Source organism: Chiloscyllium plagiosum, unplaced genomic scaffold (assembly GCF_037043375.1).
Source record: "Chiloscyllium plagiosum isolate Xiang-an unplaced genomic scaffold, Cpla_swu_hap1 HiC_scaffold_39, whole genome shotgun sequence".
NCBI lineage: Eukaryota > Metazoa > Chordata > Chondrichthyes > Orectolobiformes > Hemiscylliidae > Chiloscyllium > Chiloscyllium plagiosum.
In genome coordinates, this window is record NW_028270177.1 from 2,255,047 (window position 1) to 2,273,315 (window position 18,269).

General features: G+C 40.6%; 1 protein-coding gene across 1 annotated transcript; it reads left to right on the top strand.

The window, feature by feature from the left end:
* The first annotated feature begins 354 nt into the window (after positions 1-354).
* Positions 355-18,249, top strand: rab11a (RAB11a, member RAS oncogene family). Its single transcript, XM_043674615.2, has 5 exons — positions 355-480; positions 11,577-11,772; positions 12,230-12,423; positions 13,712-13,792; positions 15,845-18,249. Exons 1-5 carry the CDS (start codon positions 441-443, stop codon positions 15,982-15,984), a joined length of 651 nt encoding a protein of 216 aa, XP_043530550.1. The 5' UTR covers positions 355-440; the 3' UTR covers positions 15,985-18,249.
* Positions 18,250-18,269: the final 20 nt, after the last annotated feature.

Consider the following 18,269-nt stretch of genomic DNA (forward strand, 5'->3'; position numbering starts at 1 on the left):
TTATTAACACATGTTTATTTATTAAATAATCAACTATTATTTATTAATCGATTAAATTCTATTATTATTTATTAACCCATTATTATTTATTAATTGATTAACTCCCATTATTACTTGTTTATTAAGCCATTATTATTTATTAATTGATTAACTTCCATTATTATTTAAGCCTAGTGTTATTTATTAATTGATTAACTCCCATTATTACTTATTTATTAACCCATTACTGTTTATTTATCGATTAAGTTCCATTATTCTTTATTTATTAACTCAGTGTTATTATATTATTAATCTATTGTTTCACTCCCTATCTCTTGACCATTTCCTCCGCGGTCGACCGGAAATATAATTTTGGAGAATTCCTGGTGGATTGTGACCGCTGCACCGGAAGCGGAAACGAGCAGCAGTGGGAGTCAGTGTAGAACTTTCGGCGGAGAGCGATGGGCGCCCGGGACGATGAGTATGATTATCTCTTCAAGGGTGAGTCCGCGGGCCTGTCTCTGCATTCACCCCCCCCCCCCCCCCCCAGCCTATCCCCAGGGACAGGGGAATGGAGTCGGGGAGGGGAATGGGGTGGTTACCTCTCACGGGGCTTCGGCACCTCCTCGTCCTCCCGGATCAATTCCCCGCCCTGACCTCGGGCCTGCCTCCCCATTCCCGGGGTCCCTTCCCTTTTTTTTTCCTTCCTTCCCTTTTTTTTCCTTCCCTTTCCCTTTCTCTCCCCTCTTCCCCCCCCCCCCCCCCTCCACTGCTACGTATAATTGATCAGATTTTTCCAGGACCTCTACTATAAATGACCATGATTTTCCATTTCTAGGTGCAGTCGTAATGAGCTTTACAGGGTTTGAAAATTTGATAATTGTAGAAACTCCAGAGTAGTCAGGAATTCTGGCCTTTAAGCAGTGGATAGTGAGTTGACTTTCTGTATTTTAGTTCTAGCCTCTTTTGTCAACATTTTAGGTATAATTGCACGACTGCCACTAACTGGTAGCCTGTGCTTTAAGGTAAAGGGATGCTGCCTGAATTGCTGTGCTCTTCTAGCACCACTGATCCAGAATGTGTTTTAAGGTGGATTGAATGTAGGCAGTTGGAAAATAGCACTGCTTCTAATTGGAAGAAAAGTACTTTTAGATCTCCAGTGGACTGAAGGAAGAGAGGACTTAGATGGTTGTGTTCTGTAGGATAGTATACTATTGGAGCATTTTGTAAAAACAGTGAGGCAGGTATCTGGATGTCTGAAGCTATCTTAATCTTTGATTTTCTGAATTTTTTTTGTAACAGATACAGGATAAGAGGATCCAGAATGCTCCAGCATTTCAGTTGAGCCCTAGTAACATTTGGGGTGGCACTGGCTCAGTGGTTTGCATACTACCTCACGGTGCCAGGAACCCAGGTTTGATTCCAGTCTCTGGTGACTGTGTGGAGTTGGAGCATATAGGTGGGAAGGAAGATGGGCAGGTAAAGAGGGTGGTGCTGGGTTGGATGGTGGGTGTTTTGGAAACTAGTGAAATTGACGTGTGATTGAGGAGTCCCAATGTGAAGTATTTTGTCCAGTTGTAGGATGGCTTGGATTCGGCAGTAGGGGAGTCCCAGGACTTGCATGTCCTTGAGTTGAAGTGGTCAGCCACAGGGTGGTGGGGTTATTGGGAGTGTGTCCCAAAGATTTTTCCTGAAATATTCTGCAAGTGGGAGTCCTGTCCCTCCAATATGGAGAGCAAGAGACGCAGTAAATGAGGTGGGTGGGTATGCACCGGATGTGAAAAAAATAAAAACTTCTAAAATCACAAGCAAGTTGAAGGAGTAGTGTTTCTAAAGAATGAATGCTTGGGTGTATCCACTTTGTATCAAGTGACAAATTGGAGGAAACTGTTCCTAACTGCTGCTAACTTGGCCAGTTTAAGGAAATGATGACTAAGATGTAATAAAAGCTCAAATGGTTTGGTCATGGTGTTTAGTAGCACAGTACCAGTATTTAAAATGACTTTTTGCAGGAGTGATGAGTCCTGATTCACAACTGTTCAAGCCAACTACTTTAGACCAGGATTTGAACCTCTAGTGTTCCCATTTTTATTTATAATCCGATATTGGGTTTTGTACCACAAAGGAATTGTCAGAGGAAATGCTTTGCATTTTAAAGCTGTTCATAACAAAGGCATCTGAATTTATTTGGACTCTTATTTACAGATCAGTTCTGGGTGTGTCTCTTTTAACAATGCATAATACCTTTTTTAAAAGGAGTCTTCAATTACAAGAGGGATCTTTATCCGGTGTTCAATCATCCGACCGAATCGCCAGGTCCCGAGGTGTGGCTAACGATGTTATCCAGCCTTTGGTTATCTGCCAAAATACTCCCCACCCGTATCCTTAGGATAATTGACTTTCCTCTAACTGCTGTGTGAGATGTGACACTGAAACTTGGTTGTGTTGATACTTGTCTGGGTTTGAGTAGGCGCTCGGTGAAAGAATGAGGACCACAAGGAATAATCTGAGCACTGCTTTTGGAGAGCTAGGGCAATGCAGTGATGGAAGGGTAAGTGTGAAACTGCAACTATTACAATATCCTGGCTCTAATTGTACTTTCAGGCAATGGCATGATTTACGAATAGTTACTGTAAGTACTGCAGACGCTAGTCTGTGTCAGTGTGTGCAGGAAAATCACAGCAGGTCATATAAGATCTAAGAGAGTCAGCATTTTGGGCATAAACCCTTCAGGATGAAAGCTTATGTCCGAAACATCAACTCTTGTGCTCGGATGCTGCCGATCTGCTATGTTTTTCGAGTGCCACGCTTTTTGACTTTGATCTCCAACATCTGCAGTCCTCATTTTTCTCCTTGACACTGGTCTGTCATCTAACTGACATTAGGCTTGCTGCAGTAACTACATACTGACTCCCATTTTGATGTAATCCAGGAATAGGAATTTATTCACTTTAATTGGTTAAACTTGGGGAAAACAACAGCTTGAATTTTCATTGTAAAACGAATTTGTTCATTGCAATTTCACAATTGCTGATTGTAGTCACTAGTCTGTTTTTGTTTTAATGTGAGTTTTTTTTGTTTTTAAACTTGGACCTTTTGTCATTGTGGTTTCCAGATTAATGAAGGTGACACATAGATAAGCATTTTGATTTGAGATGGATCCCTACTCTTGTATATTCCAGAACAAAGTTTGAACAATTCCCTTTTCACCCTCGCCTTATTTCTGCCCAAAATCAAGCATATGGGGAAAAAATGTGCTCTTTGCACTATATGTCACTATCTCCTATGTCTTTACTTCTCCACAACTTGAATGGAATTGGGGCATCTAAAGAAGGAAGTTTAAAACCCACATGAGGTGTGTTTTGCACAGGCTTGGCTGGAGGAAGATGACTGACTGAGTTGGAACTGGTGTTTCTCTTTCATCTAAGTGGCAGGAAATTTGAAGTCCTACTGACCAAGGAAGATAATTATTGGTCAGTTCTGGTGTATTTTCTCTGCAAGAGTTCCTAAGGGTCATGTCCTATGCCCAACCTTTCTCCACGAAGTCAGAAGTCACACGTTTGCTGATTGCACAATATTCAGTGTCATTTGTGATGACTCAAGATGAAGCAACATCTCACTAGCCCAGTTTGGCCTGACGTGGTGCGTAACACTTGTATCATAAATGCTGAGTAATGATCACTTTCAATAAGAGAATCTAACCATCAACTTTTGACATTATTGGCTTTATCGTCATTGAATTCTCCTGTTAACAAATCCTGAGACTATCATTTGGCTGGAAACTGAACTGGATTATTAATGAAGCCTGTGACCAGCTCTTGTAGACCGTACAGTAAATAAACCGTGTCCTGACTCTCTAAAGCCTGTCCATCATCTACAAGGCAAAGTCAGGAGCATGATAGAATACTCTACTTTCCTGGATGAGTGCAATTTTTTTCCCCTAATGAGTGCAGCTCCCACAACACTCAAACTTGACAACATCCAGGAGAAAGCCTTGATTGTTTCCTGTATTTACAAACATTCATGCACTCCACCACCAACACACTCAGTAGCAGCAGTGTATGCCATCTACAAAATGCACGGCAGGAATTCATCTAAGATCTTCAACATGTTTTCAACCCATGCCCATTTCTACCTAGAAGGGCAGCAGATGCATGGGACCACTACCACTTGCAAGTTCCCCTCCAAACCATTAACTACCCTAACTTGGAAATAGATCACTACTCCCTCAGTGATGGATCAAAATCCTGGAACTCTTCATTTTCTTTGCCCCCACAAATGGCATTGTATGTTAGCCAAAACACATGGACTACAGCAGTTCAATAAATCAGCTCACCACCTTCTGACTGGTAATAAATGCTGGTTCAGAAAGTTAAAATCCCATTCCCTGAATTTTCTTTATAAAATTGCCCCACAATAAAGTTTGTGCTGTGGAGCTGTTGACTAGTTTATGATGCAACTAAATTTTGCAGATGGCAAATGGGGGTAGGGCTTCAGATCTGAGTGTTCTTTTAATCAGTTACTGCTTTAAACTGACCCCACATTTTTGTGGTTGGTGTTTCAACAGCAGTTGAATAATGAATTAAAATCTTTTCAGTGTTTTGAATTCTTCCCTTTTTTTTCTCATTCAACAATCATCTTTCCCTTTGTCCTTAATCTTGTGGATTCCTCAAACTGCTGAAACGTTACTCTGGAGTAATAATAGGATGTAGTTGGGTGTGTTGCTCTTTTGAACAGGTCAAGTGACCTGGCATTAGGTGTTAGATGGGTGGTCAAAGACTGACAATGGAGCTGAGAGGGGGGACACCGTATTCCCGAATCAAGTTTATCCTCCACCTTGTGACCCAGTCCCAGGCATCTGGATTGTTGCATACTGAGTTCAGTGACTCGTGCAGAATCCTTCTGTACTATTGGAGAATTTTTTTCAATTAAAGGAAAAAGGTGTGATAGACTTGGGATTAGTGCTCAGGACTATCATTTTGTTTAATTCCACATGGGATGTGGGTGGTGTTGCTCAGGGCAGCAGAGCCCTCCACATTACTGGAATGGAGTCACAGGCCAGACCAGGCAAGATGGCAGTTTTCCTTCTCTCAAGGCCATTACTGAACTGAGTTTTTCCAAAAATTATCAGGAGACTCGTGATCCTTTAGACTCCCAATTCTAAATATTTTGTTGAAGTTCAATTCCACCATCTACTATGACAGGATATGAACCCAGGTCCCCAGAACATTACTGGGGTCTCTGGATTAATAGTCCAGTAGGGCATCACCACCTCCAAATATTAAAAAAAAACAGGAAATGGGATATACAAGTGTGCAGCTACTGCAGAAATTATAAAAAAGGGTGGCATAGTGGTTAGCACTGTTGCCTCACAGCGCCAGAGACCTGGGTTCAATTCCTGCCTCAGGCACTGTGCAAACTCCACACAGACATTCTCCCAGTGTCTGCATGGGTTTCCTCCCACAATCCAAAAATGTGCAGGTTAGGTGAATTGGCCATGCTAAATTGCCTGTAGTGTTAGGGTGAAGGGGTAAATGTAGGGGAATGGGTCTGGGTGGGTTGCGTTTCGGCGGGTCCGTGTGGACTTGTTGGGCCGAAGGGCCTGTTTCCACACTAAGTAATCTAATCTAAAAAATATGAACCGGGATGTCTGGCTATTCAAAAGCTGCAGAATCTATTGATTTATAAAATTCCAGGCTGATCAGGACAATGACAAACTGCACAGGTTCAACTTACTGAGTTTAGGGACTCCTGGTTGTCTAGGATCTCCATATCCGCTAATGCAAAAAATGTCTTGCTGCATCCTACTACCAGCATCCCAGAAGGGACCTGACCTGAAATGTCAACTTTCCTGCTCTTCCAATGCTGTCTAACCTGAGTTTTTATAGCTCCACATTTTATTAACTGACTTCTGGCATCTGCAGTATCTCCAATTCTAGGACCATTTCAATGTAGATAATTAAATTGTGATTCCACGTATCACTCTACAAATTCTGACTGTAGCTGTGCAGTCAGTTACAGACTTTGCCAATTAAGATAGAAATGATGCTTCAATTTCAGGATTTGAAAGTCAGCTCCAGCCAGAGGAATGGGCTGCAAGTGCAAAATGGATAAGGAAAGTTTGCATCTTCTCCCTAATTTAAAGCAAGGTAATGTTTTCTGGGGTTTGGCTGCAGTCCCAGTTTCTGCAGGGTAATGGGTTCTGTCATATGCGCACTCTTCAAGTAAGAACAATGAGGTAATGCATTACTGAAACTGAGATTAGATTGTTACAGCCTAATCTTTCTCCACTTGTTCCTGCCCTGTTGACAGACACTCATTGTGTAATGTGGTTCCCTGCACCCTGTAACACCAACTCCTATTGGTAGAAATTGTTTTTAATCTTTAAACTGCACAAAGGATTACATGGGATATCACATGAAATGTATAAACTGAAAGTTTCTTGGGTTTTAAACTTCAGGCAAAATTAACTTTTTGGTTAAGTACTTCCTGAGTTGAATAGCTTCTTAAAAACAAAGTCCAGGCTGTTGAAGCGGCTGTTTATTTTTTAATTGTTGGAAGTGCTTGGCAATTGGTTCTAGCATCTTAATGGCAGAGGGGCAAATGAACTTTATTTTGCAAACCAGTTGTTCCTTTTCTGGAGTCCTGTCCCTGCCCTGGCACATGTTTTCCTGTCACTGACCAACTGATTTGTCTTGGTTTTTACAGGTGCTGATCTTTCAAGTTCTATACACAAGGGTGACCCAGAAACAGACTTCCTTCAATTTTTATACTTGCTAAAATTCCTGATGTCATCACTATAATCTTTACTCCTGCCATTTCCCATGTTGAGTGCAGTGGAGCTGCAAAATAGTGACATCCACTGCATCCCCCCCAACCCCAAAAACAAATTGATTTGTAATGACTGAAGTGAGTTCATTTTGTTTAACTGTAACCTGTCCCAAAGGCTTTATAATAGCATTTGTTGTGAGGAATAATTCCCTCATTTATCTGAGTTGGACCTGGTCGTTTGAAAGTGTGACTGGTTTGTGGCCCAGAAACTTGGCCATATGTCTCATCAAGCTAGTTGTTCCCAGTTACTGATCCTGCAATCATTCATATATCTGCTGTGGGCATTTTTCCATTGCTGCACAGTTAACAAACCACTCTAGAAGTATAGCCACATATTCACTAACCTACATTGGCTTCCCAAATCCCAGTGGCTACAATTTAAACTAGAACCCTTGTCTCAATTCCTCTATGGCCTCAAAATCCTTTTCATCTGTTGTGTATGTTCGGAACAGCATAAATAAGTCTAGTTGGATAGGCTGAGTTCTATAGGGATTTTTTTTTCTGTTTTTAAACTCTACTAATCAACCTCGCTAACTCATTCTGGGTAATGTTCACTGTATACTTAGACCATAACTTTGCAATTTATTTCACTGAGCTGCCTGCTTAATGTTCTGAGTGGTCTGGCTTACTCCATAACAAATGTAGGAAAGTGAGACATCGTGTCCAGGAGGAAGATTCAAAAGGCAGACTAGTTAAATGGAACAAAACTCCAAATGAGTATGCAGTACAGAGGGATCTGGATATTCATGTGCTTGCAATGTAAGGTTTGCATGCAGGTGCAACAAATAATTAAGGCAGCAAATCAGGTTTGACCTTATATTGGTAAGGGGTTGGAGTTTAAAAATAGACCAGTTTGGTGAGGCCGCACCTGGGAGTTGAAGGTTGAGGAGCTTGCACAAAAGAATTGAGCACTGGAGCAAACAACTGTAATGTTGTTGAATGTCAAAAATCATAATGGATTTTGGAGTCCCTGTTCCTTCCTCAGGCAAGGAGTGGGGGGCTGTGAAGGGTTGCGGTTTCAAGTAAACCTGTTGGACTATAACCTGGTGTCATATGATTTTTGACTTTGTCCATTCCAGTCCAACACTGGCACCTTCACTTCATGGTTGAATGGCAGAGCAAGCTTGAGGGATCGAATGGCCTACTCTTTTCTATTCGTGCTCTGTTCTACCTGCTTATTCTAGTTAATAGAAGCTGTGGATTTGGAAAATCTGACTCTTGTAGCCCCTGAGTAATACCACTTTTTTTTAAAATGGTTTTTACTGCATTCAATGTGGGACAAATTCCTTACTGAATGGAGGAAACACCCCCCCCCCCCCCCCCCCCCCAATCCAGTATCTGCTCAACCCTTGTGCTGCCTCCTTATCAAGGATCAGATTTAAACTTGATTCACCAGTTTGTGATTTTGAGTCAAACATTGAGGAATGTTTGCTCAGATAAAGAGAGTAATTGCAACAGTGTTCTGTACTTATTAAATACCCTGCTTCCTCTGAGACCTGTGATTCCTGTTGTCATTGAGCCAATGTGACTGAATTCAGAATTCTCCTCCATAGGACGTTTTAACTGTTCTTAGCACTCTGCTGCTTTCCTTTTCCTGTGATCTTCTGATTCCCATCACTGTGTGCTGGAACAGTCAGCTGAGTCCACAGCTGTCAACTGTAATCTCACTTAATCACCTTACCCGCCATTCTTCTTTCCCAAACAAGAATCAAGATTGCTTTAAAATGTCTTTAGCTAGTTATGGTCAAAGTTAAGTTCCATATTTGGGTCATTTACAGCTTTCTGCTTAAGGACTGATTTGCTCTTGTCTGTGTACTCTTTGATCTCCTTTTATGGCCATAGACCTGTTGAATGAGCTACGGAGCGAGAGAAAATATCCATGTTGAGCTGACTGCTGTTACTGTGAAATTTAAAATGTAGGGGGTTATCTATGGCAGAGAACTCAACAGTGATTTTGTCTTGATGTTAAAAGATTAAATGGGAAAATCTCTGGACACTAATGTAATATTTAAACTGCACTGAGTCCACATACTGGATGGGGATGACAGTCATGCAGTAATGCAGATGACCCTCCCACTCCACTTAGACAGCAATTTGCTGCTACTCCCCCTACTATTATCAAACTAAACTATCATTCAGTCCCAAAGTTTGGGAGAAGATTTGTAGTTCGGGTGCTCGTTGTTGTGGTTCTGTTCGTCGAGCTGGGAATTTGTGTTGCAGACGTTTCGTCCCCTGTCTAGGTGCTCAGTGCTTAGGAGCCTCCTGTGAAGCACTTCTGTGATGTTTCCTCTGGCATTTTAGTGATTTGTACCTGCTGATTCCGGTTCAGTTCATTGTCTGCTGCAGTGGCTGGTATACTGTTCGAAAGGGCCACAACACACTGCAGTACACCAGAACTGCAAAAAGAGTAAGAAGAACACCTCTTCAATGTATTTGCCAAAAATGGATACCCCCGCACATTCATCAACAGATGCCTAAGGGAAAGACAATGGAATGAGGACATGCCACAACCCAAAGGACTAACCACACTACCATACATCAAAAACATTTCTGAACTGACAACCAGACTACTGCGACCACTAGGACTCATAACAGCACACAAACCAACAGCTACTCTCAGACAACAACTCACCAGGACAAAGGACCCGATACCCAGCATGTGCAAAACCAACTTAGTATACAAAATCCCATGCAAGGACTGCACAAAACACTACATAGGACAAACAGGAAGACAACTAACGATCCACATCCATGAACACCAACTAGCCATGAAACAACACAACCAGCTATCCTTAGTAGCCACACACACAGATGACAAGCAACATGAGTTTGACTGGGACAACACTACTATTATAGGACAAGCCAAACCAAGAACATGCAGGGAATTCCTAGAGGCATTGAATCTGTGGATGAGTGTCACCAACAAGCACATCGACCTGGACCCAATATATCAGCCACTGCAGCGGACAGCTGGAACTGAGAAGCGGCAGAGACAAACACTACAAATGCCGTAGGAAAGATCACAGAAGCGCTTCACAGGAGGCTCCAAAGCACTGAGGATGTCACCTAGATGGGGCGAAACGCCTGCAACACAAACTCCCAGTTTGGCAAACAGAACCACAATATCATTCAGTCCCTTCCATTCGAAATGCTTTCTAGCCATCTGCTGAAGCTAGGTACGTCACACCTGCATTGTCTTGTGGAATCACGGAGACAGAATCGTTAGCATAACAATTCCCCAAGACTAGGGCATTCTCACTTGCTATGTGAGAATGATCTCATCTGACCATTGTACCTGGGGTAACATGTGACTGGGGGTTGTCTTGTGTGGCATGTGACTATGGGGAAGTCGTCAGAGTATCTGTAAGTCTGGCCAACTGACCTGTATAAAGGGAGTCTGTTTTCTTTGTTCAGTGCCTCTTTGACTCGACTTCATCGTCCTGTGAAAAGGGTCAAAGAGGGTCACCTAGCTTGAACAGGCTTTAGTAAACTTTAACTGTTTGCAGAATTGGTGTGTGCAAACTGCATCTTGTGTGAAACTTCAGGAAAAGAACCTAACACTCCGACCTTTCATGTAACTCTAGTTAAGTCAAGATTTCACTTACCCCTCCTGGATGGATCTTAAGGCAACTATTTGATGGAAATTTCTGAAGTGTTCCTTATTTTACTAATCAATTTTAAAACCACTATCTCAATTATTAAATCACAATATAATCTCCACATGGGAAAAAATATTTGAGTCTACATTTTTCTCAGTAACTATTGAATTGGCTGTTAACTGCTTATTCAATTTGGTTGTGAAGTGTGATTATACAAATGTAATTCCTTTTTTTTTATACACAACTGTATGGCCCAAAATGATTGACTGAGTAGAAAGTAAAGATAGAGACATTGATCAGGGTTGTGATCCTGCAGTCTATGGGAGCGCACCAGCATTTGATCTTCAATAATTGGAGTCAACTGTTGCTTATCTCTGTCCTCCTGATGCTGATCCCAGTTGGGAAGTTTTTTTCCCAGAAACGAAGGCTCGCTTTCCCTCCCTCTCTTTTCGTGCACGCGCTCTCTGATTTGAATTGTATTTAGCAATGAATTCTTTTCTCCTAAGTGGTAAGTAACTGAAATGGAATGTTGGAGTTTACTGCAAGAGGACTACAATGTAAAAGTAAGGATGTTTTACTGCTGCTGCACAGGACGTAGATGTGACCGTATCTGGAGCACTGTACCACTGTCTCTGAAGGGTATAACTACTTTGGGAGCACTTCAGAAAAGTTGCACGTGGCTCATTCTGGGATGCCAGGCTTGTGTTATGAAGGAGGATGTAACGGGTTTACACTTATGTCCATTGGAGCTCAGTGAGATCTTACTCAAACCAGTTAATTCATGGTGGGACTTGATACGGTGTCTCTAATATTTGGGAACATCCAAGTATTCAATCAAAGTCATAGTTTCAGATTGAAGTCTATCTTTTTAAAGTTTTCTCTGGTTTTTTTGGCATGTAGAATTTTCTTTCACAAAGGTAGTGGCAGCTGTGTCTTTAAATTTATCCAAGGGAGTCGTAGATTAAGGAGTAGAGACAAAGTGCCACTGAAACAGCAACTAGATTGTGATCAAATCGCATTGTCTTGTTTGTGGACCTACATCTTGTGTTTCTCCTCATTCAGTGCTTGTACCTTTTTTTTTTCTTCTATGCAACCTTAGACTGAAGACTTCTGTAATCTAGCTCCTCAGTTACAGTTTAGACTCCTTTTCCTTTTTTTTATATATAGTGGTGCTGATTGGCGATTCAGGTGTTGGAAAAAGTAATCTCCTATCGCGCTTCACACGCAATGAGTTCAACCTGGAAAGTAAGAGCACAATTGGAGTGGAATTTGCAACAAGAAGTATCCAGGTAGATGGGAAGACAATTAAGGCACAAATCTGGGACACAGCCGGGCAGGAGCGATACCGAGCCATCACCTCTGCGTGAGTTTTAAATTTTCTGGAACAAAAAGTTGTCTTGTCTCTGAGCATTTTTTTTTTTGATTTCTTGCTCAGTCCAATGCCGCATTACACGTGTGGGGACACTATAGGTAATGGTGGGATCCTGAGTCAGTGCTGCATGTTGGGGCAGTGCAATGGATCTTGCCTCATGAGGGAACAGCAGCTTATCTTTGCTTGCAGTTTATTCGTCTGTTTATTTGAGCTGGTGTGATTGTTTGACTGCGCTTTAGTTTCTTGCATCTGAAATTCCATAAACTGTAAGGCCATCCTGGGAGAGAACCTGTGCCAAAAAAACTGGTTAGGCTCATGTAAGCCCTGTTATGATATAGGTACAAATATGTACATCATTCCAATTTAAATACTCACCACTTTCATAATGAATTAGAGACTAATTAAATAACTAATGAGAATGTTGTGTTTTGTTTTGTTTTGTGATTAGATATTATCGAGGGGCAGTTGGTGCTCTGTTGGTTTACGATATTGCCAAACACCTTACCTATGAGAATGTGGAAAGATGGTTGAAGGAGCTGAGAGATCATGCGGACAATAACATCGTCATCATGCTTGTAGGGAACAAGAGCGATCTCCGTCATCTCCGAGCTGTGCCTACAGATGAGGCTAAAGCCTTTGCAGGTATGTGTTCCAGATCAATCTTAGAGCTATTCTGGTTTAATACCTCCATTTATAAATTAGCCAGAATGAAAGAAATATGTCAGTTATGGATGATCCTCAACTCATTACAATACTTAACTTGAATACTAAATATGTACAGAATTTTTTTTAAAACTTGAGCTGGAAAAGCATGCAGAGGGCTCTCAGAACTGTTGCTCTTATCTTTAAGACTTCACGTAATTTCCATTTCTATCATCATCTTATCAATGCTGTACTGGTGATAACCTACTTTGTTTTTAAGCATTATCTGGATCTCTGACTTGAACTAAAGGTCACGTACTGCACCATGTCCACTTTTCCTGACTCATTCTAGGGCTGGAATGGGTCAGCCTATTGACCACAGCATGTGGTTGTACATACTGGAAGCATATATCATTTATCTCTCCACCCTTCAGGCACTCTGCCTGTATTCCTGATGAAGGGTTTTTGCCCGAAACGTCAATTTTCCTGCTCCTCGGATGCTGCCTGAACTCATGTCCTTTTCCAGCACCACTCTAATCCAGAATCTGGTTTCCAGCATCTGCAGCCATTGTTTTTACCCATACTGGAAGCAATATCAAGATGCTTGAAAGCATTATGGCAGGTTAGAAGGTGGGAAGATTTGAATCTGCTTTGAGAATCAGTGTTTGTGTACCATCTAATGCTATTATTAGTTTCAAAGTTGAAACAGTTTATACAAATAAGATGGCAGCTTGGTTGGAGTATTGGAGATTCATTACATTTTAACAGTGCCTCCACTAGGAAGTGGTTGCAATTTTCAAATGGCAGTTTACATAGACTTGCCCTTTTCTACAATGGGAAAAGGTGACAGGAAGCTGCACTTCTGAAAGATATTTGGATAGGAAAATGATAATTCGGCCATTTTTAATTTCTACCCCTTCTAAATGCAGCTTTCTTGACTCAGTGACACATTCACCTCAGTTAAAGGTAGGCTGTGGGATGGATTGATGAGATTGTTGTCCCCATTGGTTTTTATCTCAATCTCCAGCATTTCATCACTAATAGGCAGCAAGTGATCTGACCTACTGTTGGATTATCCATAATCTGGGGAAAAGGGACTTGTGCAGATGTTGTGTCCATACTTCTGAGCCAGGAGACTTGGGTTCAGGTGCTGCCTGTTCCAGAAATGTGTAATAACATCTGAGCAGGATGATTTTAGAAAATACCTAATTCTGGGAAACACAAGAACCGCCATTTCTCCTATGACTTGACTTTTTTGAAAAAGCTGATCAAAGTTTTTTGTTTTCAGAAAAAAATGGTTTATCCTTTATTGAAACCTCCGCTTTAGACTCTACAAATGTAGAGACTGCATTCCAGACTATCCTCACAGGTACGTCAATCTGCTTCAAACGTTGATATTTTGACTAGTTTGTTTTTGGGGGTGGGGGCAAACACACTGGGGAATTGTAGTTGTGATGGTTATGTGCCTTTAAAAGATACATTGTGTCCTGTTTCTGTTAGAGAGAAGTGTTGTCAGAGTGGTCCTGAAATGTCTCCTGCAGACAGGCAGTTGATAAACAGCTTCGCGTTCTCCCTTAATTTTTTTTATATAAAGGGTAAGACAAAAGAATCAGAGGTGGGGGGGGTCAGACTTACTGGGGCGGCACAGTGGTTAGCACTGCTGCCTCACAGCACCAGAGACCCGGGTTCAATTCCCGCCTCAGGCGACTGACTGTGTGGAGTTTGCACATTCTCCCCGTGTGTGCGTGGGTTTCCTCCGGATACTCCGGTTTCCTTCCACAGTCCAAAGATGTGCAGGTCAGGTGAATTGGCCATGCTAAATTGCCCATAGTGTTAGGTGAAGAGGGGAATGGGTCTGGGTGGGTTGCGCTTCGGCGGGTCGGTGTGGACTTGTTGGGCCGAAGGGCCTGTTTCCACACTGTAATCTAATCTAATCTTACAGACTACAAGACTTTAGTTTTGCTTTCAGTTGAATAGGGTTTTGCTGGAGCACTGCTGTTAGTGAAGTCTTCAGCTTCCTTTTAAAATCAAAAGGGACAAATTTGTTTTTATTTCTACTGGACTGGAGAGAAACAGCATGTGAGAATAACTTGCTGAATTGCCTTTGCCAAAAGTGTGTTTTTGGAATGCTGTCTGTAATGGAACAATTGATTAGTGGTTAAACAGTATACTTGAGTATTTTAATATAACAATTTTTTTGTATCTTAACAAGCTTAGTGATTTAAATATTGTTTTTTAATGTTCCTTATTAATGTAGAATGAAACTGTCTTCAGTGAAGCTTTCTGTCACTTCCAGTTCAGTTATAAGGAAAACAGTAGATCCCATGATCATATCCATTCTGTCAGCAATGAGCCCTTATCACTGCATTTGGTCAATAACTTGTGTAGCCTTAATAGTGATAATTGCTAATTAATTCCTTGTCTAAAGTATTTTGTACCTTTTTTGGATAAGAATTGTTGGAAACTTTTAAAAATTGTTTAATATTTATACTTTAATCAATTCCATAGATGGAAAGAAACAATTCACATTCCTTTTTGTTTTGTGGTCTTCATTTTTTCTTCTTTCTTTTGAAAGATATGATGTTCCAGGAGCCCTGGCTCCACTGTTCTTAGCTTACATTTTAATCAAAATATTAAGTGGGATATAAGATGAAGCCTATTTTCCCAGTAAAGCTGTGAAATGCCCTGCTTCTGTAATTTCCTGCCAATGAATTCATTGATGGCAATTGTTTTAAGTTACTTGAGTGGTTAATGAGGTCAGGCTAACAAGGGAGGGCAGGTCCTGTTTCAAAGAAATAATATCATTGAAATTTGAGTTAGTGTGGATGATAAGTACAAATATTTTTGCTGTTTTCTAATTGTAATTGTTTGGGTCAGTATGGATTCAATGTCTTACAGTGTGAAACTGTAAATTTATTTGTTCTGTGACTGACATCATTTCTACCACCACCTCACCATTCTGCCCCCTCCCCACCCAGAGCCCTTCTCTCCCAGCCCTCAACCTCTTTATCTGCAGCTTCTCACACCCCCACCTCCATTCCTGAAGAAGAGTTATACCAGAAACATCAGACTTCTACATCTGATGCTGCCTGGCTTGCTGTGCTCTTCCTGCCCCCTACCTGTCTATTTGACATTCTTGCTAGCAAGCCTTGGCTTATAACTATTTTTGGCCTTCACTTAAGGAACAAGAACAATCTGTTTAAAGTTTTTGTGAAGATCTTTGTGTTTTTTAATATCCAATGACCTCTAAATTAGCTATGTGTGCATATACAACTGGCACATGGTCACTCAGCAGCACCTTCTCCAGCTACTCTGCAGGAGTGTGCCTCTGCAAAATTTTCAATAACACTGAATTAAGATCTGAAATATTAAATGTCTTTATTTATGAAAGATTGTATTAATGTTGTTCTTTCCCCTTCAGAAATTCATCGTATTGTGTCACAGAAGCAAATGTCAGACAGACGTGAAAACGACATGTCACCAAGTAACAATGTGGTCCCTATTCACATGCCTCCAACTACTGAGAATAAACCAAAGATGCAATGTTGTCAAAACATCTGAGATAAGCAAATTGCTGTCCATTCCCTGAGCCTCCATCCACTTTGTACTTGTGTAATACTTATGATTTTTCATTGTCATTCAATTTGCTGATTAAATGTAACAATTATCATAAACATGTAACTGTCTTTATAAATTCCAACATGTTAAAGTAATGTCAGCTGTGGTGCATTTTTATCTAATTTGCAGGTAGTGTAAAATGGTTTTAAAGCCATTTTGTAAATGAAGTTATCATGTAAAAGGACAGAAGGGATACAACACAAGCTTTTTGTGGTTGGTGCTTTGAGATGGAAATGCTTATTTGAATCAGGAATGCTCATGAAGTGTGAACAACACAGATGGCATTTCTTAATTCAACCCATCACTAATTTGCCTCACTATTTTCCTGGTAACATTTTTGTAAATTGTATTTTATGCTTGTACTATAATCTCATTTTTATGTTATAATGGTTTAAAATATATTGTGTACTTGAATCTTCATTAAAATGAAATGGAAGGGAATTGGCTTGGATTACTTCAATACAAGGTGCTTTTTAGATGATTAGATTACAGTGTGGAAATAGGCCCTTCGGCCCAACAAGTCCACACCGACCCGCTGAAGCGTAACCCACCCAGACCCATTCCCCCTACATTTACCCCTTCACGTAACACTATGGGCAATTTAGCATGGCCAATTCGCCTAACCTGCATTTTTTTGGATTGTGGGAGGAAACCCATACAGACATGGGGCGAATGTGCAAACTCCACACAGTCAGACGCCTGAAGTGGGAATTGAACCCAGGTCTCTGGCGCTGTGAGGCAACAGTGCTAACCACTGTGCTGCCCACCGTGCTGTGTTAGACCTAAACCATTTAACTGGAATCCAGATCAGAATGGTAGTCTCTCTCTGTAAATAGGTTTTACAAGAGAAGGGTACCTTCTTGAACACTGAAGGGAAGCTCTCACCAGCAAAATGAAGTATCAACTGATTGGGGATACTCCACCGGGCCAGCTGCCTACTAAATGAAAAGCAGATGATCCCATGGGATTAAGTGCTGAATCATTTAACTGACGCTACTATCTTTAGTTGATTTGATTGGTAGATTGGACACGCTCTCTCCAACAAGAGGAGACTATATGAACCACCTCTAGCATAGTCAAAGAAAGTTATCACAAGTAAAAAGGCAAATTGTGAAAGTAACATTTATTATTTCACACAAAATGACAGTAAACATACTAAAATCAATTCTAAAAGGTGTTACTGGAGGCCAGTGTCTACTGTCTTATGGAACTACCACTAGAAAAACCTGTTCCTTCTACAGCAATACATTTTGATTGAAGTGAAATATTATGAAGTAGCTGGTTTAACGCTTTAGTTCTGGCCCCCAACTCAATGTTAAAAGCAATCAAACTCAGATTTGTTTCACACTTTAATTATAATGAACACACATCTTTTGTAAGTTGAAGTTTTTTTACTCCATTTTAAAACCATCTGAGCATCAAAATCACTGGTTCTGTCCGTGAACAAAAACAAAGCTTGTAATGTTGGTTTAAGTTAAAAATTCCCCATTTGTGTTTTCAAATAATTCTAACTCATTTCTGAAGCATAGTAGTGCTTCTGTGGTAATTCTAACTTTTGTTTTAAAATTGGGTACCATTGATAACAATGAAAGGTGGAAACATCAGGAAGTTGTACAACTTTTGTTGCATGATCCTCCACTTTCCAGAGGATCCAACTAGAATAGACTAAGATGTCTACCTTGTTAACCATTCATTAAGCATAAACCATTTCAACCCCATGATTAAACAGCAAATACGCTTTAGATCAATGAGGAGGATCAATTTACAGGGTAAAGTGATTTGGCCCACTGACTATTCTTGTCACAGACCATATACAGTCAAAAGTTTTTATTTTTAATAAACACACTTTCTCCTTCATGCTTAAAAGTAATGAATATTAACTTGCAGAAATCAATATTCATCTGGTCATTTCTAGATCCCATCAACAGTACATGTATTCAATAATTTGTCTTGACATGATAGTGACTTTGCAGAAATATCTACTGGCAAATAAACCAAAGGTTACAAAGTAATTTGTATTGACTGATTTTGCTTTTGGTGTTTGCTGTCATGGACAGTCAGATTCTGTGCCAATTACATTAATTGTTTAAAGTTACTATTAAAGTTGTAACAAGATTTGTAAATCCATAACAGTGAAATCATTCTTACAATTAACATGTTCCACTAGGATGCTGCCACTTTTTTTAATAAATGAAGCTATTGAATGACTATCTTCTGGCAGAATTCCT

Excerpts from the sequence above, each read along its gene's own strand:
- rab11a (XM_043674615.2), top strand. The coding sequence starts at position 441 with ATGGGCGCCCGGGACGATGAGTATGATTATCTCTTCAAGG. Across the intron at positions 481-11,576 it reads GTATGATTATCTCTTCAAGG|TGGTGCTGATTGGCGATTCA; the intron begins GTGAGTCCGCGG and ends TTTTATATATAG. Across the intron at positions 12,424-13,711 it reads TGAGGCTAAAGCCTTTGCAG|AAAAAAATGGTTTATCCTTT; the intron begins GTATGTGTTCCA and ends TTTTGTTTTCAG.